The 24,118-nt window shown below is 41.6% G+C and overlaps 1 protein-coding gene across 41 annotated transcripts in view; it reads right to left on the bottom strand.

The window, feature by feature from the left end:
* Nucleotides 1-24,118, bottom strand: part of NRXN3 (neurexin 3) — a 1,705,132-nt gene that overhangs the window by 580,018 nt on the left and 1,100,996 nt on the right. For 2 of the 41 annotated variants that reach the window (XM_019009979.4, XM_019009973.4), the window contains exon 1: nt 5,333-6,858. The exons of 36 other annotated variants lie outside the window; for them this stretch is intronic. In XM_019009979.4, the coding sequence (XP_018865524.1) occupies nt 5,333-5,579 (247 nt within the window). In that variant the 5' untranslated portion in view covers nt 5,580-6,858. Of the gene's footprint in view, nt 1-5,332; nt 6,860-24,118 lie in introns of those variants that run through there. 3 more of the 41 variants (XM_019009976.4, XM_019009974.4, XM_019009972.4) reach the window with 3 other exon arrangements.

The following is a 24,118-nucleotide window of genomic DNA, read 5'->3' as shown; positions in this document are numbered from 1 at the left end:
CTTCTTTCCCAATAACTGGGCGGGGGATGGTGGGTGGCGGTGGGGGGCGGCACGTGGTGAGGAGAAAGAGCATTAGGGGCTGAACTGTGTCTCTTCAAAATTCATATGTCAAAGCTTTATTCCTGGTACCTCAAAATGTGAGTGTATGTGAGGACAGCGCCTTTAAAGAGATGATTAAGTTAAAATGAGGCTTTTAGGGAGGACCCTAATCCAATCTGATGGATGCTCTTCTAAGAAGGGAGAATTTGGACACACAAAGACACCAGGGATGTATGCATGTAGATCAAGGTGAGACCCTATGAGGACACAGTGAGAAAACAGCCATCTGCCAGCCAAGGAGAGAGATGTCAGAAGGAACTAAACCTGCTGACACCTTGGTCTCAGACATTTACTCTCCAGAGCCTTGAGCAAACAAATTTCTCTTGTTTAAACCACCCAGTCCATAGTACTTTACTACTTTATGGCAGCCCCAGCAAATTAATGCAAGGAGGAAAGTATGAGTAAGTTCAAGATTTATCTTCAGAGATTTGCTTCCCTCCCTGGTCACCCAGAGTTCTAGTAAAGCAAACTTCTTTAGGGCTGATAAGTTCATTTACTAAAATGTAAAATGAAATACATTTCTCTTTTAGATTCAAAATCTGAGGTGAAAGCAATCAAGTTCTTACTGTAAAATTTCATCCCGCAGCCAGTATCGGCAAGTTTGTGTGTGTGTGTGTGTGTCTTCCTTTTTGTTCTGATGATCTTATCTCTCCTCTCTATGATATAGCTGCCCCTACTCCATGCCACCCAGTGATCCATGTTGAAAGTCCTGAAGAAATTGACAATAGGATATTATAATCATCCTATGGTGGTCTCTCAAGAACAAGTTAATCTCCAGACCCACCACTCACCAGTGAATTTTAAAGAAGAAAAACAATGCATCTAGAGGAGCCAAAGAAGGAGAAACCAATCTAATTAATTCATCACCAAGGCCAAAGATATATAAATCTTATCATTTGATCTGTCAACCAACACTATGAATTATTCAACTCCCTGAATCTCAAGAAGGCAGGCATAAAGAAAGTGGTTAGAAAGCAGCTGGCTGAGCAGAAGAAGGCGCTCAATAGATCAAAGCAAAACAAGCCCCCAAGGCTGAAAAAACTTTGGGGGTGGATCCCTGGGACAAGGAATGAGTCCAAGAAAGACTCCAGGATCATGTGTCACAAGGGGGCCCATCACCACCACTTCTGCTAAGATGGTTTGAATAGGACTTTTATACCCCCCCCCCCTTTTCACACACCCTGGTTTCTGAGCAAGAGTTCTTCCTGCAAATATAGCGTGGTGTGTTCCCTTTTAAAACTGAGCTTTCCAAGAGTTCTATGTCCTCAACTAGTCCCCACAGATTGTCTACAGAGGCAGGAAAGTCTGCTGTTTCATAGAGAATAGCATTTAAGGTACATACAAAACCTTGAATCCTTAGAGAAACCTGCATAAATACTGAAGCATTTTTAGGCAGATGTACATTGGAGATACATATATATATATATATATATGTATTTTTAGTAGAGATGGGGTTTCCCCATGTTGGCCAGGCAGGTCTCGAACTCTTGACCTCAGGTGATCCCCCCACCTCGGCCTCCCAAAGTGCTAGGATTACAGGTGTGAGCCACCATGCCCAGACACATTGGATTTCTTAAAGGTGAGAGACACAGAAAAAAAGAAGGAAAAAACATACAAAAGTCGCTTATGTAATTAAAGCTTGGTAAACAAATATATTTTACTATTTATATATCTGTAATCACTAAACTACCTTGCACTTTGATAAAAAATGATATTTACATATGGAAATAAAGCCAAGGATGAAAAGGAACCTGGAGGGATATTTTAAATAACAGGATAATGTAAACCTTCATTTTATAAAGGATATTTTGATTTTATATTAATTTCGCTTGGTATCTGGATCTCCACCCACTCCTTGCACTTTTTAAAATATGGAAGCATATATATATATACTTTTGCAATTATTCCTAGCTGAACACCACAATGTCTTATTCGGTTCTGTATCTTCAGCAGTAGCACACAGCCTGCCACAGAGTACGTGCTCAAAGAGTATTGACTGAATGACTGGTGAACAGAAGAGAGCATGAAAGTGGGGTGAGGACTCTAACAGAATGGGGAAGGGCCTACTAGATTCCCATTAAGAAGAAGGTTAATCCTATCCTGAAACACAATCCTAATGTGAGATTTTGGGGGGGCACCCCAGGTAAGTGTGGCCTTAGTCTCCCTAATTTACAAAGAATCCCAGCATCCTCTAGGCTGTCCTGGGATAAAGGCTTTAAGCAAATCTATAATATTACCAATTTTCTAAAGCTTGGAACCAAGCACAGGCAAAAGTGTAGGTAAAATATCAGCTATTTGGAGGATTTCTGTTTCTTCCATCTGTCTTAGCATGAATCTCTCCATAGGTCTGGATAGTAGGGAAAGAGGGTGGGAGAACCAACTGATGAACAGTAGCTTTGAGGACTTTGGCTTCTCAGGAAATGGGCAAGGGAAGAGCGAGTGTAGTTAAAAAAACAACAATCTCTTAAGTCCAAAGAAGATTCTTGGACTCAAGGCTCTAGTTTTCTTTCATACCAAAATCAAGGGCATTTACTTTTTCACAGACAATAGAGAGTGCTCCCTTTAACTCTGGAATAAGATTGGCAGTAAATCATCAATAACAACCATCAGTCCCTTGGTGCCATGCCTCCTACCGCCTCCATCCAAAAATATTTTTTAAAACAATTGCTGTTAGCTAGGTCTTTGTCTTGGACTAGGAAAAAGCAAGTGTACACCAAGTAAGAATGAGAAGTGCATTAGCAAAGCTCTGTGGGGTCTTCTGGTCCTTTTAGTTAGAGACGCAAAGGGTCACAGCTTGGGTGCAGGATGGGAGCCAGAGGTAGGGATATTTTGTTGATTGCTGCTTCTCTTGATTTTATGCTCAAAAACACCAATTAAATATGCAAGGAGTCTACTTAATACAGATGCATTCACTCTCCAAGCCCCAAATCAATGATTTGGGACTTCAGGATTGAAAGAGGATTCTGAAGAGCTGAATTCATGAGTTTTCTTATCTCAGCCATGCCAGACCCTGGAGTTCACTGTACTCTACAGCTCTGGTGAGTCTGAGGGCCTTTTCTGGGGTCTCTAGCCATTTACCTATTTTCTTCTTATTTTCCATCACACTGAATCTTATCAGATGTAGGTTAATGAGAAACTAGACTGGGGACCGGTCAAAAAGATTTAAAGGAGACTGAGCAACCAATCCTTGAAGAAATAAACTAAATAAAGGGTCATGTTTAACCTGTGCAAGGCTCAACCCCTATATGAGAGAGAGAGAGAGAGAGAGAGAGAGACTGACTCTGACTTAGGGACCCTAGGGAAGTACTACTGTGCAAATTCCATCACTTACTAGTATCTGCTGTAACTGTTTACATCCCGAACAAAAGATATCAAGACCCTGCCACCCATAACCTGTAATGCATAATCTTCCTCTCCCTGCTGATCATTTACAGTAATTAGCAAAATTTAGCTAATCATCTCTGAGCATTTCCGTGTTTAATTATGGCTATTAGTAACAGTCTCTCTGGCTTCCCCTATCTCCCACTCCCTTTTTTCTTCCTGTCTTACCTGCTCCCCCCAGTCCCTCTCCCCCTTAGGAGCTAAGTTTCCATGTCAATGAAATTGCTTTTTTGGTGGTTGTGGCTCTTTTTTCTCCTAGGTTTGTTTGCTTCTTCCTTTTTTAAGGGAGCCAACACCAGACCCAGCAGGAGTCACAGAGAAAAGAGCCACCAGATCAAGATCAAGCAATCCCTTCTTTTCACCATCCCCCTCCACCAACCTTAGGAGCTGCGAGCTGCTTGACAACTCCATCAAATAAAATTTAAAGACAGAGTCAAAAAGAGCCAGAGTATGTGCTGGCATTTTCTCAATGTGCTTCCACTTACACTACAGACAGCATAAAGCCAAAGCTCAGGGCTAGGAGGCAGCAGGAAGCATCAACTTTCTAAGTAGGGTCTGGATGTTATCAGTCTTCAAAATACAAGGGCAGGAACCCCCTAGTATGGTTCACGCTCATGTTCCCTGGAGGGCTGTTCCTGCAAACATAAAGCTGCCAAAATCAACACAAACGGCCACGGGTTGTTAATTATATTTTCTGCCTTCTTATATTCGGCTACTTTTCCCTGACCATTACCACACAGGCTACTTTATAACAGTTCAATCAACTTCAGGCTGAAAACCTGATTCCTGTTGTCAGCTATTCCCACCCCACCCCCACTAGCTCCCAAGCAAGACCAGTCTCCATTTCTGTGTGTCCTACTCTCCTTACCATCAGAGTGGAGTGCATAGTAAACAAATTAAGAAGCTCCTTTCTTTAGAACAGTTTACCACAGCAAGCTCCTACCTTAGCTGCAGACATCGCCCTTTTAGAGGCAGCCGGCTAAGAGCTGAGTATCATTTTCAGAGCCATAGATCTCTTCCTTCAATAGCTATGTAAGGAGGGTTGTTTGGAGTAAAACCCATCGTACCTGTATTGTGTGAACAAGCCCATCTCTGCTACCTAAAGATGAAATAACATTTGCATACACGGGGAATCCAAGTTACTATCATTTACACTTGGGTAAATTATAAATGAACTTAGCCTTATCTTACATATTGCTTCCTGTCTGATAGCAATATTAGATGTGTAGTTTTAGAGATAGCTGCTTTTTCCACTAGATATGTGGACAAACATAAAGCTGCCAAATTCAACACAAATGGCCACGGGTTGTTAATTATATTTTCTGCCTTCTTATATTCGGCTACTTTTCCCTGACCATTACCACACAGGCTACTTTATAACAGTTCAATCAACTTCAGGCTGAAAACCTGATTCCTGTTGTCAGCTATTCCCACCCCACCCCCACTAGCTCCCAAGCAAGACCACAGCAAAGAAGGGTGAAAGCAAGGTGAATGAATATTTCTCCAACTACAGCACTGGGACTCACCTGATAAGTTGCCTGTCTCCGTGGGGGTGGAGAGAGTAGAAGGTTGCAAAAGAGAGAGTGTGGTGTCTGTGCAGCTATGAATCAGGGAGGTAAGGGGAAAAGAACCCTTTAGAGAAAAGTGGAGATGGTTGTCGGAGGCTAGGGGCAGAAAACAGTAACCTTTATGAGAAAGTAGAAATTTGCTTCCCTCATGGACATACGATGCTTTTCATCATTTTAAATTCTTTTTTTTAAAATTCCCTTCCCACCTTTGACACTACCCGCAAGGCTAGTGGGTTAGGGAATTGCTATGCCCCATTAAAAGGATAAAGAGCAGAGAGACCTACCGTGTCCTCCTCGAAGGGAAACAGGGGAACGATAGATAGAAATAGGCACTGAGTGATGCTTGCTGCCATGGAAATGGTGCTCGTGCTGAGAGTGAGACCCCGGCGAGGAAGAGGTGGAGGAGGAGGAAGCTACATTAGAAGAACTCCATACAGAGCTGACGATACATCCCCAGAACAGGAACCAGATCCCAAGCGTCCAGGCCGGCCGGCGAGGAGGGCTTCGTCTCGCGTGGATTCTCAGGTGCATGGTCAACGCACGGGACCACTACAGATGGGCAGTTTGAATTCCAGCCAGTGAGGAGTAATGAAGTTCATGATGCCCAAGGGCCCATCATAGCAGGAGGAAGAGTTGCCAGAATTCGGGGAAGAGGGAAGCAATATGCGCTTTCCAAACAATGAATCAGTTAAAAAAAAATACTACTTAAAGAAAGAAAAAAAAAAAAGATAAAAGGCAAAAAGCCCCTTCTCTTTCCCGGGGCTGAAATTTAGAATGCCAGGGTCCTCCCAGGTATAGCAAACCTCCTAGGGAGCCCCGGCATGCCACGCATGTCAGGGGAAGACCGGCGCGGCTTCCTCCGGATCTCTAGGCACCTCGAGTCTGATGACTTAACCGCACACTCCCGGGAGCCACACAGAGGAAAGGTGGCAATGAAGGAAGAGAAGGAGGCAGCCCGAACCCAAGTGGGTTCAGGTGAGTTTATCCCAACATCCAAGGAGTTTGAACATTTTTATTTTCCTGTTTCCACTTCCATGAGATGCAATGCAGAACCGCCAGGCAAAAGGGGGCTGCAGGTGGAAGAGTTCTTCGGGTGTTCCTGGGAGTCTCCGCGGAAGGGCGCGAGGCTTTTAACCCTGGGCGTGCTGGACTAGCGCCACGGAGCAGCCGCCGGCTTCCTGGGGTTCCCAACTGGATGAAAACCAGCAGCAGCAGCAGCAGCAGCCACCGCAGCCAGAGGAAGAGAATAAGACGGACTGGAGGGAAAGAGGAGAGGAGGAGGAACCCGGTGCGGAGCAGCCACCCAAACCAACGTGGCACGGGGTGGAGGGAGGTGGGTGGGCGAAATCAGCGAGAGCGCAAGAGGAGGTGCCTGGCAGGCGGCAGAGGTGGCCGAGAGGCGGGCGGGCGCCTGCGAAGTGCGCGGACCAGGGAGGCACAGGTGAAGTGAAGCGAGGAGTTGGGGAGCCAAATTCACAAATGGGCAAGTCATATGCAAATAGCGCACTCCCGAGAGCAAATCAGTGCAGCCCCAGCGCTCTGCCGAGGGACTGGCTGGCTCCGGAGGAAGGAGGGGCCAGAGCGACCCGGAATCCCGGCCCTTCCCATTCAAGCACAGGCTCGTATACACCCGCGCGAGCCTCCAGCACACGCCGCCCGCCCTCCTCTCGCTCGCGCGGCTCCCGCCCCGCCGTGTGTGCGCGCGTGTGTGACACCGACAGACCGACACTGTGCCTTCTTTATCACCCGTGCCCTGCTCTTCTCCCAGGCGCGTGAAACCAAACTCCAGCCATGAAGGCACCTTCTCACAATTTCGGAGGAAAAGTAAGGGCGGTGGCTAAGGCCGAAGTAGCTCCAAATAGAAATAAAAATAAACCCCTTGAGTCAGCGCGAGCGCTGGAGCTGCTGCACGCGTTGGTGCCGCACGCGCGCTCCTCCCTGCCTGGCGGTGGCTTGGGCGACCACTCTCCAGGCGCGTGTGTCTCCCGGGGTTAAAATGCCCAGGGCCCCTCCCGCAGGGCGAATGATGGGAATCTGAGTCCGGACTCCCAAAAGTGAAGGTGGAGCGGTGGCCTGGGGACTCCAAAGGGTGAAGGGCTCCGTGATTGGCAGTCCTTCCAGAAGGTGGCTGCCACCCCCGGTGGTGGATAGGACACTGTAGGGATTCAAAATCCAGAGGTTATCGTCCGCGCCTGTAGTCCTGATCAAAAAACTTCAGAAGGGGAGAGAGCCAAGTCGGCTGGCTCAAAGAGAAGTGACTGGCGCCTGTCCGGAACTGGCTGCAGAAGGGCTGCCCCAGGTGGGTGAAGTCCCCTGGGCGCTGGGCATCAAAGACAGCACGGTGTTTACCTCACGACTGAACACGCAGGGGAGAGCCAGAGTGGCAGCACCTGTCCTCTGTCGTGGCCATCTGTGACTCCAGGAGGGGACTGACCCAAGGCTCTGCCAGGACACGGTAACACTGTGGACTAGGCGGCATCCACCCCTCCAGTATGTCTCATGCGCAGGAAGGACAAACCCAACAGGCTGCCCTCTCAGGCCAGGTTGTTGTCCACACAGGTCTTGCTAGCTTTGACTCCCTCCTACCATTCACCTTGGGTAAAAAGCCCATTACATTTGCAGGGAGGAAGGGGAGGTGAGTGAACAATACTTGCTGGTGAAAACATATATATGTTGTATTTAGGAGGCTTTTTTAAAAGGAGCTTATAGCACCTATTATATACTCCACTCTCATTTCAAACCCCCTGAGGATAAAGAACAGGGATTAAGACAGCCCTATTCATCCTTGAGACACCCCAAGGAGGTGTTGAGGAAACAGCATTATGTCTCTCTAACAAAGAGACCAAACCTACAGGTGATTTGCCTTCAAGGTCATACATCAAGTCCATTTCAGAATTTATGGTAGTGAACTGGTATTCTGGTTCTGAAATTGGTGTCCTCCAAAAGCTTCAAGCTGCCCGTAGTAAATGATGCACACAGTCACCCTAACTGCCCTGGCTCTCATTTGTAAGGGTGGTCTAGGATCCACAGCCCCCCAGGAAATGGCCCTCTGACAAGGTCTTCCATACTTTTGGGTGTGCCCCCACGCAGTGTCTTAAACCAGCAGCATGCTCTCAGGGACACCACAGCAAGGGGAAGGGGTGGTTTATGGACATTCCATTGAAACCTCAGTTTCCTCCTCTGTAAAATGAGGAAAATGCCTCCCTCTCGAGGTTGTTGGTGATTTAAAATGAGAAAATATACAGTATCTGGTAGAGCACCTGACAAACAGTGGCAATATTCTTTGTCCACTAGAAAAATAAGCTGAAGCTCTAAAAAGGTGAAGAACAGGTTAAGTACATGGTTAGGGTCTTATGCTATTATTGCTAGAAAAGCCAGAAAAAATTCTTAATATCCTAAATATCCATGATAATTTCCACTCAATTCAACCACTCCTTGATTTACTCCCCAGACGGATTTCCACTGCACTTTTGGCCTTAAGGCGGCCTAGATGACTCTGCTTACCTCTAATGCTTCAGCTCCATCTCCTGCCAGATGCCCCATTCCTCCCTACTCTCTAGTTCCCCAGGTCTTTCTGCTTTGATCGTGGGAAGTTTTTTCTCATCCCAAGGCCTTTATAGCATTGTTGGCCCCTTCTGTCTGGAAGGCTTTTCCCCAAGATTTTCATGTGATGGGTGCATTTCAAATGTCACCTCCTCAGAGACCCTCTCTGGTCCTCATTTAAAGTTGATCACCACCCCTGGAAGGCATCCCCTCCCATTACCTTATTTCCTTGACAGCACTCTCCAGTGTCTGAAATTATTTTATCTGTATACTTGTTCATAGTTTATCTCCTTAAAATGGTTATAAGCTCTCTGAGGGCTGAGTCTTCATTTTCTCCTGTTTTCTGTGTGTGTGAAAAAATAGGTAGCGCATCATAGGGGCTCAGTATATACTGGCTGAATGAATGAACTCAGTGAATCAATTGCCAATCTCATACTCACATTTTCCTTATGCCATTAATTTTGCTGATGCGTTTGTCTGGCTTTAGCAGTGTGAATCCTCAAAGACAAGCTTTTCCAGAGTTGATAAACTGACCACCTACCCACTTACTGTTTTTCTTTTTTTTTTTTAATTGGCATTGAGCATTGGAGACTGCTTTGACTTCATTCTGAGGATGTGTGGGAAGCTTAGATGGACCTTCCAATTAATTCTCTGCTAGGCAATAAAGAGAAAATAAATCCTTAATGCAGTACAAAATCTGGAAATGCTGCTGGTGCATCACAGCTGGAACTATTCATTTCACTTGTCATACTTATAATTTATTTATTTACTTTTTGCAAAATGTCAAAAGAAGTCACCATGAATTTCGGTAAGGCTGATTCCATTTGGGAACACAGTTAAATACTGAGAAGACTCTTCAGAGGACAAATGTAAGACAGGTCTATTTTACTTCTTCCACTACAAAGAGACAACCCCCAATTATCCTAATAAAATGAAGGTCCCTCTCCAATTTACCCCACTGTTAATTTTTTCATGTGTTTCTTATCCCTCCTGCCCCTCCCTCTAGTTAACATATTCCTATTTCGACTTCTTTTCTGGATCCTGTTCTTTTTAGGTCTTTTAGAGCTTATATTAGTCTAACACATTAAATACATTTTTAAAGATTTTTAGCTCCAGTGATACTTTCTAAATACTGCCTGTAGCTAGAGTTCCAGCTGAAGGATTTGTCATCCCTTGTCCTACCATCAAAAGCTCTCCTTTTCCTCTTGAGTTGGCTTTTCTAGTGGGTCCCTTGAGTGATAACACTTGGGAATCAAGTGTACAGCTACAGGATGAAAATGAGAGTCCACTTTTAAGACAGAAAAGAAGAGAAATAGATTTAGAAACACTATGCTTACCCAGATTTCAAGTTGAAAAATATAAATAATTTCACAGGAACAACCACGCTTAGCTCCACTTGAATAAACCCCCCACGGAATCCTAACCATACTCTTTGGATCCTGAAATTTCTAAACGGAATACAATTTTTAAAAACCCCTATATTACTTCAGGCTTTAGAATTGGTATTATAAACCTTCTCCTCTTGCTTTTTAAATGTCCCCCACCCCATCCTCACCCTGCAAGAGAATGTCCCAGGGTAAGGTATGAGCATCTTTACCCATCAGACCCTTTGTCTTGTTTTGGTCTGTGCCTCGGCTATGCGATAGTCTGGAGATTCTTTGGCTTCTGAAATAAGCCTTGTGATTGTATTTAAATGTGTCAGGCATCAGGAATCTAATGCAAAGTTGCTCTGTCCATCTGCTTGTTTTCTACAGTACTGTACATTTTATCTCTGCACAGGCCTCTCCTCACTTGTATAGACTCTGACTTGCCACTTTGCTGCCAGCAGGAGCTACCTGTCAAGTTGTTCTTCGCAGACACATCTCACATGAACTGCACAGAAACAGGCAGACCAGAAAGCATCAGAACTGCCTGTTTCTGTGTGAGCCCTAAGCTTTTCAGTGAAGACCCTTTTTTTCCAAATATGAAGAGTAGACATCCTTACTTTCTATCTCTACAAAGGGCTCCAGAAGGCAATTTAGGGAGAGAAAAACAAACAACTAAACTCTCATAATGTGAAATGAAATAAAAGTCCTGAAAAAATACTGGGGACTGTTAACATGGCTATAAATATATCTAAGGGTTTCAGTGACACCATAAAACAGTTCAACTTTGCTTTATTACATGTCAGTAGATTTATTTATAGCCACATAATTCATCCTTCTGTTTATTTATTTAAAAAAGCCATCCTACATAAAAGCGGATTTTGATTATATTTTCTATTTGGAGATATAAAAGAAAAGCTTTATTCTTTTAGACATCACTTCTACAAGTATTTGCTTAAAAAAAGACAATGGCATCCTTGTATAAATGTATAGTTTAGAGAAGGTATATACTGCTTCTGCCTCTTTAACTTATCCTTCTAATAAACTTCCATAGTTATTCCCTTGTCCTCCTTGTGGCTGAAATAGGGATATCAGGAGTTTGGATGTTGGAAAAAAAATATTTTTAATCTCTTGAGTTTGAATAATGTAGCTGGGACATTTACTTCATTGAAATTTATACACATTTCTTTAAGGATTAAAAAAATGTGAAATCTTCCTGTGAAAATCTTATTTAGCTTCATTTGAACTCCAAATGAAGGTATTTTAATATAGAAGCATTTTTTTTTCTCTTTTACTCAAAGGCAGGGCTTAATTAGTTTCTCATAGAGAGATTTGGGCATTTACAACCTGTTTGTCTTCACTAAGCTTAGATTGGATATCAGATCTCCACTAAGCTTAGATTAGCTATCGAAGGTCTAAACTTCGTATCCTCAGCACCATGGAAATCTCTGTCCGGTTTTAGGGAATCAAATAAAATGAGTTATCATAATATGTTATCACAATAAAAGAAGGAATAATCTCATTTGTTTGTTTCTAGGATAAAATATTAAAGATTTAGAGAATACTTTTTATTTTTTTAGTACAGGAGACTTTATTCAGAATCATTGCAATAGGTATAGGGACCACTGCAAATGGTCTTGAAGTCTGAGAGAGACAGACTGGGCTCACCTCCCTGGAAGACACTTTGAGAGTGCATTCAGATTTAGAATGGGCTCTGGTACTCCACGGCCTAGGTTCAAATCCTGATTCTGCTTGTTAGCTGCTGTGAAAACGTGGCCAAGATCTTAGCTTTTTTTTTTTTTTTTTTTTTTTTTTTTTTTTGAGACGGAGTCTTGCTTTGTCACCAAGACTGGAGTGCAGTGCGTAATCTCGGCTCACTGCAACCTCCACCTCCTGGGTCCCAGTTCAAGCAATTCTCCTGCTTAAGCCTCCCGAGTAGCTGGGATTACAGGAATGCACCACCATGCCCGGCTAATTTTTTTGTATATTTAGTAGAGACAGGGTTTCACCATGTTGGCCAGGCTGGTCTTGAACTCCTGACCTCGTGATCTGCTCACCTCGGACTCTCAAAGTGCTGGGATTACAGGTGTGAGCCATCATGCCCGGCTCGATCTTAGCTTCTTTGTAGTTTAGTTTCCTCATCTGTGAAATGGGAGTAATCATACCATCTATCTAATAGGTTTGTTGTCAAGTTTAAAGTTAATACATGTAAGTTGTCTAGAAATAGTACCCGACACACAAAAATGATCAATAATAAAAATTATTTTATTTTATTTATTTATTTATTTTGAGACGGACTCTCTGTCACCCAGGCTGGAGTGCAGTGGCGCGATCTTGGCTCACTGCAAGCTGCGCCTCCTGGGTTCATGCCATTCTCCTGCCTCAGCCTTCCGAGTAGCTGGGACTACAGGCGCCCACCACCACGCCCGGCTAATGTTTTGCATTTTGAGTAGAGACGGGGTTTCACCATGTTAGCCAGGATGTCTCCATCTCCTGACCTCGTGATCCGCTCGTCTTGGCCTCCCAAAGTGTTGGGATTACAGGCGTGAGCCACCGTACCCGGCCTATTTTATTATTATTATTATTATTACTACTACTATTATTATTTTTTTCTCCAGATGAGAGAAAAGTCTTTAGTTTAAAAGACTAAACAAGAAAACAGTCTTCTTTTCTTGTTTATACAAATCTCCAGGGCAGTGAGTAAACACCCTCCCTCCCACCCATATTTTTTTTTTTTTTTTTTTTTCCGGCCACAGAGTCCTGCATTGCCGCCCTGGCTGGAATGCAATGGCGTGATCTCTGCTCACTGCAACCTCCGCCTCCCAGGTTCAAGCAATTCTCCTTCTTCATCCTCCCGAGTAGCGGGGATTACAGGCGCAAACCACCATGCCCGGCTAATTTTTTGTATTTTTAGTAGAGATGGGGTTTCACCATGTTAGCCAGGATGGTCTCCATCTCCTGACCTCGTGATCCGCTCGTCTAGGCCTCCCAAAGTCCTGGGATTACAGGCGTGAGCCACCGCACCCGGCCCCCACCCATAATTTCAAAACAGGGAATGCAAAATCTGTCCCACATGTTACCCAACTCATGGGATTCTCTTTGCCTATCTTCTGCAGAAAAAGGGGCAACTTCATCACATGTTTCTTATAAATGTCCTCCAAGCCAACTCCAAAACAACGAAGCTCATGATTGGTCCCTGGAACCAGGTAATGCAGGCTATGAAACCCCAGAATTGTTTTACAAGTAATTATTTTTCAGAGTAGGGTAGAGCTCTCATGATCCTAATCTGCTCTGGGATGTGAAAGGGCTCTCTAGTGACTCCTCTTTCCTATTTCTTTAATTCTTTATTTTCTCTCTTTCTTCTCTAGAATAAAAAATAAATTCTAATAATTAGCCTTCTTCCTAGAAAACATGCCTTCTAAATATTTTAAGAATTTCCATTGGATTTATATAGTATTTCATTATTATTCAACATTTTTTAAAAAGTGATTGTGACTGTACCTCTGAACTAGGTTCCACTCAGGATACAAAGAAACCACAGCCCCTGTCCTTCACTTTGCTGCATTGATTCATTTTCTCCATGAACACTAAATGTATACATACTATGGGCAAAGCACTGCATGAAGTCCAGCAGGTCAAATAATGAAGAAGAGATTTCAGGCCTTAGGAAGTGAATAATCTAACAGGAAAAAAACAAAAAACGAAAAACTTAAACCAAATTAGACCAGCCACAAATCCATTTAAATACACTGCTTCCCAAATACAATGTGATAAGTGCTAGAACAAAGGTATAAACAAAGCACACAGGGGAATAGAGAATGGAATTGATCTACAGCAGGGAAAGCAGGGACCATCAAGAAGGATTCAGAGACAAGGTAACACGTAAACTGAGTGTTAAAAGACTAGAGTTCAAATCCTGGGTCCACTGGCTATATGACTTTGAACAAGTTACCTTAAACTTTTTGAGCCTGCTTCCTCAACTGTACAACTATGAATCATCTCTACCTCATAGAATAGTTTTGAGGGTTTGAAAAGAAGTTATCTTGGAAAAGAGCATTGTAAATTGACGTTCACTATTATGATGAACTTGATTTTGAATGATTTTAAATTGGCAGAGAAAGGGGAGTGTAAAGTAAGGAGATTATCAATGAGGGGTGGAATCATCCACAGGGGGCTTCCTAAAGGAGGCAAACAAGCCCAGCGTTCACTTGGCACTTAAACCTTTAAAGCCCAAAGAGCTCCAAAAGGGATCAAGTTTTTCTTCCAATGCAAAAGATAGGTATTCCATGGGATAAAGAAAGGCAAGGCACGGCAGGAGAAGGGAAGGGAAGAGGAAGGGAGGGAAGGGAGAAAGGGAAGGAAAGGGCAGGCCAGGGAAAGGGAAGGGGAAGAAAGAGGAGGGGAGGGAAGGGGAAAAAAGGAGACAGGAAGGGAGAAGGTAAGGGGTGGGAGGGGAGGGAAGGGAAGGGAAAGAAAGGGGAAAGGAAAGAAAGGGGAAGGGAAAGAAAGGGGAGGGGAAGGAAGAAGGAGAAAGGTAAGGGAGGGGAGGGGAGAGGGAGGGGGAAACTCATGTGTTGGAAGCCACATTATTTCCAAGGAATGGGTTGCCATACTCAGAAATGTCAAATAAAGACCATATTTTTAAAAAAGTTTAATAATGGCATAGCCAGGAGTTTTCCTCTGTTTAATTTATTCCCTGTAGTTACTTTTCAGATACTAAAGTACTCATGAGATCCAATTTAAGAGACTACCATTTAATTCTGGGAACATCCTAGTTCAAACATCACCTGACTCAAGTGTCTGTCTCACTCACTATTCCATGAAAAGTACATCGTCTAAGATAGATACAGATCTAAAATAAATGGTCACTTTCCTCTTGATGCTATGTAGTATTAAATTTACTTAACAGAGAATTTGAGAGGAGAATAAGATGAATGTTCTCTGAACAGAAGGTACAAAGTGTTATTAAGCAGCCCCAGAAATGTTTGCAAGATGGGGAATAAGGGCATTTCTCAGTAGTATTGAGAATTTAGCACATTCCAAAACTGATGACGAGGTGAGGTGGGGGATACTGAAATTTAAGTTTATGTCATAGGTAGAAGAAACAGATTTTTCTTAAAATAGATGAAACATTATGATAACAATACTTTGGCATTGATGGTATCTATGTCTTCAAAACTTACTATTTCCAATCTGGACAGGCAGAATTAGTTGTTCTTTCCTAGCTTCCTAAAGTACAGTTCTGTTCACACTTGTCACATTCTGTTATTATCAGTTGATTTATATCTGGGTTCCCTACATGATTCATGGAATCATGAATTCTGAAATCATGCAGGGAATGAGGGCCTAGTCCTAGAGCCAGACAGCTTAAATTCCAGGGCCAGAGAGCTTAAGTTCAAATCTCTGCTCAATCGTTTCCTTGGACAAGTTACCTAGCCTCCGAAAACTCTTTTTCTCACAGGCAAAATGAAAATGACAATATTCCTTATCTCCAATTGTCCACAGTTTTAGGCCCATAGGAGACATTTAGTGGATATTTGTGCAATACTATCGAGATATTTTGAATTACTATAGGGGAGAACATTTCTTCTGTGTATGTGTGTGTGGTGGGGGAACCTCCAAAATATGCAATTATCTCATAAGGAATCACTTTCCAACATTTGGAGCCACAGCAAAATCAAAGATTCACTGCAAGGCAGTGAGCTCCCCATCACAGGGTATGCTCAAGTGAGAGATGCCTGTTAGGGACCCTGAAGCAAGAGGATGGAGTATATAACCTCTAAGTTATTTTTCACATTTTATATTATGTGAAACATCATTAAAAGTGTTTTCCATTTGCTTTTTACTTCTGAATTTACTTAAATGTCATCCCTGGCCTTATTTTGAGGCTCAAACCCAATGCCTGGATGCTGCAAATATTCTAACACACTTCTGTTTATTAAAATCTCATTCGTTGAGGTGAGGAATCTTAAACTTCTGTAAAATGAATCCAAGACTAAGCAGTATTGTTGTACTAGGACTTCATTTTTTATTTCTGCATGCAATACAAGTTGTCTGTAGACTTATTAACAATTTTATGTTTCTATTTTAAATACCAAACATTTTTTTTTTCTCCACTAGCAACACCTACACAGCTACTGTTTCTGTGATCTGAGAGGGCATTTTCCTCTGGTGAAAAGCTCATCGGTATGGGAAGAATATGCTGACTGGCTTGCTTACCCTATTGTTCCTTACCTCTTCAGCATGGAACTATGATAGGCTAAACATAAATAAAAATGAATCACCCTAAATAAAGACGTGTAGCCTGAGAACCCTGGGACAGACTGCAGAAGTACTTTGCTCTGTCTAACCAACACAAGGCCATCTCTCCTCAGTCACTGGTAAGAAAAAGAAGGATGTTAGCTATTCAGGAGATACCTAGGATAAACTCAGATACAGAAGAGAGTGACTTGTTTAGTATCGTATGCTATATTAATGTCAGAATAGCTGGAATTTTCTTCTAGAGTGAGACATGCATAGCTCCTACAGTATCATAAACTTCAGAACAAAATAAGAAAAATAGGGCCAGATGCGGTGGCTCACTCCTGTAATCCCAGCACTTTGGGAGGCCGAGGTGGGTGGATCACAAGGTCAGGAGATCGAGACAATCCTGGCTAACATGGTGAAACCCCGCCTCTACTGAAAATACAAAAAATTAGCCAGGCGTGGTGGCAGGCACCTGAAGTCCCAGCTACTTGGGAGGCTGAGGCAGGAGAATGGCATGAACCCGGGAGGCGGAGCTTGCAGTGAGCCAAGATTGTGCCACTGCACTCCAGCCTGGGCAACAGAGCGAGACTCCGTCTCAAAAAAATAAAAATAAAATAAAATAAAAAGAAAAAGAAAAATTTAGTAAGAAAATAGTCCACCATGAGAGAGAGTTATTAACTACAACAATGGTAGAACAAGGGATCAAATAATGTGACGTAACAGAACAATCTGAAATACACTGCCAAAATAAATATGGTTGAAGTGATTAAACAAAGGCATTCTAGAAACTGCAGAAGAAAAATAAAGGTAATAATAATAACCAATACTTGATTAATGTTTATAAGATATATATTATTATAAGTATCTCTATTTTACAATTGGAGAAAATGAGGCATAGATTGTAACTTGTCTATACTCACACAGCCAGGAGGTGCCAGAGTCAGTATTTGAACCCAAACCACCTATCTACTGTGTCTACGGTCTAAATGGCATTACTATTCTGTTGCTAAATCCTATGCAATTTATGTGTGCAAGTTCTAAGTCATACCTTAAGAGGCTGACGCTTTCTTTCTGCTTTCTCTTTGCCCATTTTCTGGAATGTGGATGAGGTGATAAGCCAACTTTGGCCATGTGGACATTACCACATGTTTTCTTCTGGTTAACATTTGCTGAACTGATAGGTTGCCCAATGTGCTGTGGCTGAGCAACAAGAAAAAGGCAACCTGGATCTGGAGGTGACCTAGAGAAGCAGAACTACCATACTGTCAAACAAATATTCTAACTAATATGCTTGAAACATGTTAACCAAAAGAAAACAGATATGGAAATATTATTGCCAGACAAAATAGACTTTACATCTAAAAACATCATTATATCCTGAAGAAAAACAATTAACTAGATCAGCTGTAACAGTCCTGATCTGTATCACCTAATAACATAACCTCAAAATATATAAAGCACACACTGATAGACTAAAAAAAACGACAAATCTGTGATTTAAAAAACCCACTAAAATGTATGCTCCATGAGAGTAAATGTTTTTGTTTCTTTAATCACTGTCGATTCTTCAGAACCTAGAACAATGCTTAGAAAAAGTGTTTACCATTAGTTGAATAAATTTACCATATCTTTCTTAAAACTGATAAGCTGGAAAAAGGTAGCAAGGCTATACCTAATTTAAATGGCATAACTAACAGTCCAGAAATAATGGACATATCTGAAATAAAATTATATGAGAGCCCCATTCTTTTAAGAATATATGGAACATAATGCAAGAAGCCCACATACTGAAGAATCAGCAATAACATTCCATATCTTCAACCTACCATGCCATACCAGTCTATGTCAACTACAATTTTAAAATACTCCCAATAGTTGTGATCAAAAATTGAATGATCTCAGCTGGGTGTGGTAGCTCACCCAGCAGTTTGGGAGGCCAAGTCAGGCGGATCACTTGAGGCCATGAGTTCGAGACCAGCCTGGCCAACATGGTGAAACCCCCTCTCTACTAAAAATACAAAACTTAGCTGGGTGTGGTGGTGCATGCCTGTAATCCCAGCTACTAGGGAAGCTGAGGCACAAGAATGGTTGAGCCTGGGAGACGGAGGTTGCAGTGAGCCAAGATTGCACCACTACACTCCAGCCTGGGAAATAGAGAGAGACTCTGTCTCAAAAAAAAAAAAAAAAAAAAAAAAAAATTAAATGATCTCTCATTTTATCATTGAAATGAGATGCTATCTTTCTCTTAACTATAAATTTATGTGTGTTTAGAAAATAATTCTATATCCTTAATTATCACTACCTGTATATAAGAGAATATTAAAGCAATGCTTTTAGAAAGAGAACTGTGATCAAATTATTATCTCTCTTTCTCTCCTTTTGTTTTTCTATATGCTTATAACAGGTCACCCAACACACATGTCAACAGGCCTACTTTGTAATAAAATAAAACAAATGACATACAAATGATAGTCAGTGTGGACTACTGGATAATAATTAGTTTACATATCTTTTGTGCCCTCCTGTGCAATACTTACAGACAACTTTCAATTATATATATGATAGTTAAGTGATGACCAAAACATTTGTGTTAGATATTGATATTTATTACATGGTGCTTGAGCAATTTACAATTTAGAGATTAAAAATATTTTTTGTTACCTATCTAAAAATGGGAATTGCAACCTGGGGTTACATTAAATTAGTTGATGATCCATAATTCATTCCATATTCAGATAACTTGCAGTTGTTCATATAATTTGTTGGAGTCTTAGGAGATATGGACAAATAGGGTTACTTTTTGTGTTCCCATCACAAAACCAAAGGTCTCTTAATCTCAGAAGTTGCTCCCTTCCCTTTGGATGTCAGAGTGAGTCCCTAGAACATTTATGCCATTCTTGTTACTAGTTGATGGCTAGAGATGTACATTTCCTGATACTCCAGTCTTCACTCCCAAACTCAAGACCTTGACAAAATCAATTATACTTTGAAAATGTACTGCCCAACCTGGGAACTAAATGCCAGAAAAATGCATCTGATGTTTTTTGGGTTTTGATCCTCTCAAAGTGAAAATCCTGGAAACATTATTCCAAAAGAGAAGTCTGATATGATCAATAACATCAGTCCCAATAATGAGCATAAAGCTTACCTTTAAGAGAAAGAAGAGAAAGCATATATATTTGGCTCTAAAGGTTATATATATAACCTTTATAGCTGGAGAAAATCAGAAGGCTTTTGAAAAGTCATGAAAAAAATCATACTTTTGTTTCTTTAAACCAGGTTTTGAAGTAATATAGAAAGGACTGTATTACGTATGATTTCCAATAGTTTAATATGTCATGGTTGAGACATATTTTAATCACACTTTAGGAATCAAAAATATCTGGATTTTAGTCCCTGGCTCAAACATTAATTGCCAGATATTAGGCAACTCACTTAACCACTGACTCTCTCCTATAGATTCCCAGGTGCCTTTTAAAAATTTTAATTTTTATAATAGAAACAGGGGCTAAAGAGCTACACAGCTTTGGAATAATAACACCTGCTGGTATGCTTGTGCTTACTATTTATTTTTCCTGTCCCACGTCTCTCCTGCCTTGCTTGGCCAACCACCCACCTGTTAATTTCAAGCAAATGACTATAGATGACAAAGTATTTACTGTAGATTCCCTAGGAATAAAGAAGATAATTCATGAGGGAGGGGTGGTAGAAGAGAGATGGGAGGGCAGAAGTCCTCAGCAGGCATATATCTTAGCCCAATTCAGGCAGAGAGCAAGCCATTTCATCCAAGGGAGTGTTGCGTGGGAGTGAAACATCACAGAGGGAGTCATTGTGCCTGATAGATGTAATTTCCTAAAATGTATACCTTGTCGGTGTACAGAAGATGAATAGAGAGAAAGGTCAGTACATGCAAAGCAAAAAGGATGAAAGGACAGTATGCTATTGGGTGGTGCTATACATTCTTGATGAGTCTGTAACACTGCTAACTCACAGGCTTGACTCATTGCTGAGTGGACTATACAGCCACAGAATCATGGTGAGGCTTTAAGAATAAGAACATCCAGCAATATGTAAATCTTCTTCTTGAACATTTCTCTTCTTTAGCTACCATTGGCACTAGGGTAACTGGGGGTGGGGTGTAGAATGTTTGTTGCTTCGGGAATTACTCAGAAGGTGGTGGTTACTATATGTGGCACTGGGGGAGAAATAATAAATACATAAATAAAAATGACAAGAAACTCTTGGCCTTTTCTTCTCAGCCCCTGATCCTCCATTACAGTTAAAGAAAAATCAGGAAAATTAAAAAAAAAAACAAAAAACAGCAACCCCCATTCCCCCTACTCTCACTTACCAGATGTGGAAGAGATTTTTGGTTGCTTGATTTATGTTACACGAAGATGATCACTTGGAGGACCCAAAGAAAAACAAAAACTAAGAATGTTTATAGGTTATTAAAATTTTTTCCATCTTAACTCATTCTTTGTCCTACTATATACGACATTTGGCCAATTAATTTAAAAGTTAATTTATTTTATACAACATCAAGTTAGTTTTTAAATAGATGTATATATACACATACATATATACTAGATATATACATGCGTGTATATATGTAATACTAAATAAACCTCTGTAACAGTTTCCCCTTTAGTAAGCACAGTAGCAGATAAATTCTGGTTATTTATCATAAATTCCCATTTTGAAAAGTAGCATACTTCATTCTAATTTTTGATAGACTTATTTGCATGTAGAAGGGATCTGAAAGATGTTTTGATTTTTCTAGTTACTCTCTGCAATGTGTTTATCAGTTTGGGATTTGTTACAGACTGAATTGTGTTCTCTTAAAATTCCTATATTGAATTTGGAGATACAGCCTTGAAAGAGGTAATTAAGGTTAAATGAGGTCATAAGGGTGAGGCACTAATCTAATATACTGGTGTCCTTATACGAAGGGAAAGAAACACTCGGAGTTTGGGGACACACATGCACGTGCGCATGCACACACACACACACACACACACACACACACACATCATGTAAACACACAGAGAAGGCAACCATTTGCAAGCCAAGGAGAGAGGAGATCTCAGAAGAAACCTAACTTTGTGACACCTTAAGCTTGGACTTCCAGCCTCTAAAACTGTGAGAAAATGAATTCCTATTATTGGCCGGACATGATGGCTCATGCCTATAATCCCAGCACTCTGAGAGGCCAAGGCAGGCAGATCACTTGAGGTCAGGAGTTTGAGACCAGCTTGGCCAACATGGTGAAACCCTGTCTCTACTAAAAATACAAAAATTAGCCAGGCATGGTGGTGGGCTTCTGTAACCCCAGCTACCTGGGAGGCTGAGGTGGGAGAAGCGCTTGAACCTGGGAGGTGGAAGTTGCAGTGAGCCATGTGAGTCACCACTGCACTCTAGCCTGGGCAACAGAGCAAGACCCTGTCTCAAAAAAATGAAAATAAAAAATAAAATAAATACATTTCTGTTGTTTAAGCCACACATTCTGTAGTATTTTGTAAAGACAGCCTAACCAGATTAGTATAGGATTGTTGGTAATAATAATGACATTTCTGGAATTGAAGAAATTTAGATCCAGAGAGAATCTCAAAGCTCATCTGGCAAAAGAGTTCTTAGCTTGGAGCTCAAGGTACTGCTATAAAGAGAGTCACCTCCTTGCCCACCTCCAAGGAAGTGTCATTTACATCACAGTCTGTGAATTGTGCCCCCTGGAGTTGTGTAGTACATAATATCTATGGTAGGATAAGATAAAAACTCCTTTCCAAAACTGTATTCAATTTAGTTTGGGTATGCATTCTTTTTCTGGAAAAAAAGTCCAAAGATTTCTTTATATTTTTAAAGAACTTCGTGACCCAGAAATGTTGAAGAACCATTTATTACTTCATTTATTACCATTTATTACCTTTCATTAAGAGCCATTTATTACCTCCCTCATTTTACAGAGGAGAAATTCAAATCCTAGAAAGGCATAGTGCTCAAAAATGGATACAAACAAGTCAAAATCAGATCCAGGATCTCCCACCTCCTGATTTGATGGTAAACATGTTCCTGCTTGTCTCTGATTACTAATGAATGAGATAAACACACACACATTTACCAAAGTACCAAAACATGTTTTCCCCGGATTTTATCATTTCACCTGAGCTCAGCTAGGGCAGAGGGATGTCTTCCTGTTTTTCAAAGTGTAAAGATATGAACATAATACTTACATTTCAGGATATTCATTTAAATAGTAAGATTGGTAATCTTTTAAAAGAAATACGCCAATATTTGCCTAGTCTGTTATATAGATGTGGTATTCTGTGGCTGAAAACATGGAGGTTTCTATATGTGTGGTTAACAAAAGAATTCCATTAAAGGATGTGCTCAAGACCCAAAATTATAGCTTTGAAGTTGCTATAAATCTTAATATAAAGTCTTTGTATCCTTTCACTTGAGGAATGGCCAAGAGGTAGTGAGTGCCTCAAATTCCATTTTCCTAGTAGTTCATCATTAAGACTGAGGTCAAACAAACAGGCCACAGACAGCATGCAAGCACACACCCATACTTTAAGTGTGAAATCCCCTAACCTCCAGCTGTAGACATCCAGCAGATTCAATCCCAGCAGTAGTCAGATACACAGGCCCTAAAAGATGATAAAGTAGAGTCTGAAAGCTACCCACCTCCTCCTTTGCTTTGTACGTATCAGTGTTGCTATCCACCCAGGAGCCATCCACTTTCTCCAGGTTTCTGTGAATGTCCATAGCCATTTGCCTTCCCTGAAATGCAGAACTCTCTCTTTGCTTTGAAGGCCCTGTATGTGTGCAAAACTTACGGGAGTGACTGCCTCCTTGTACACATTTGTCCTCTCCCCAAATTCCTGAAACATAAATATGCATTTCAACATTTTAATAGAAGCATTATGCTTTCGATAAATATTTGGAAAAATGATCCTTCTTCTCCTTCTTGTTATTCTTCTTCTTCCTCCTCCTCCTCTCTCCTTCCTTTCTCTTTCCTCGTCCTCTTTCCTCCTCCTCCTTTCTCCTTCCTCCTTCTCCTCCTTCTCCTCCTTTTTCCTTCCTCCTTCCTCCTCCTCCTTCTCCTCCTCGTTCCTCTTCTCCTTTTCCTTCTTCCTCCTCCTCCTTTCTTCTTCCTTCTTCCTCCTCCTCCTTCTTCTCCTTCTCCCTCTTTTTCTTCCTCTTCTCCTTCTTTTTCCTCCTCATGCTTCTCTTCCTCTTCCTCTCCTTCTTTTTTTTCTAGTATCTCAGAATTTGGTGATCAGAGAGCAGCCCCAACCTCAGCATCCATTCTTCAGGGGTTCACTTGCATGGGAAGAAACGTGAGGATTGGGCACTTCATTTTTCCTTTTAAAAGAAGTTGTGGGCAGGAGGGGCCCAAGAGAATGTTTCATGAAATTCAGACTAATCCTGTCTTTCATACTGGTTTTATACAACGTTGAGTGTGTAAACATTGTATAAATGTGGAGCATTCCAAGCCTCCACATTTCCTCTAAAAATTTCCTTCCCCTGTGTTTCCCTTCTCTGATGCCTTGGATACCCTGAAATATAATCTGAGCTCCAAGGACATGCTTCCTTCTTTACTCCCACCACATTAGCATCTGAGAGTCATACAACAGGCCAGGTAGTAGTTGATCTGGAGAAGCAAGAAGTGGGAAAAATCTCCTTGCCCACTAGCCCCAAACTGCCAAATTCTCAAAGTCCCAGAGCCCCTCCTCGGTACCCTCTCCCATCCTCACTTCTTCTATCCCATGAGAAACACAACTTGCCCGCAGGATTGCAGTCTCATTAGAGGCCAAGATAATATGTGCATAGTGCTAAAGAAGGAAGTTCATTCTGGAAGGTAAATTGTTATTTCACATCCCCCTGTATTCTATAGGCATGTTGTCATCCCCCCCC

The sequence above is a fragment of the Gorilla gorilla genome, chromosome 15 (assembly GCF_029281585.2).
Source record: "Gorilla gorilla gorilla isolate KB3781 chromosome 15, NHGRI_mGorGor1-v2.1_pri, whole genome shotgun sequence".
Taxonomy (NCBI): Eukaryota; Metazoa; Chordata; class Mammalia; order Primates; family Hominidae; genus Gorilla; species Gorilla gorilla.
This window is presented reverse-complemented; position numbering and strand designations above follow the sequence as displayed.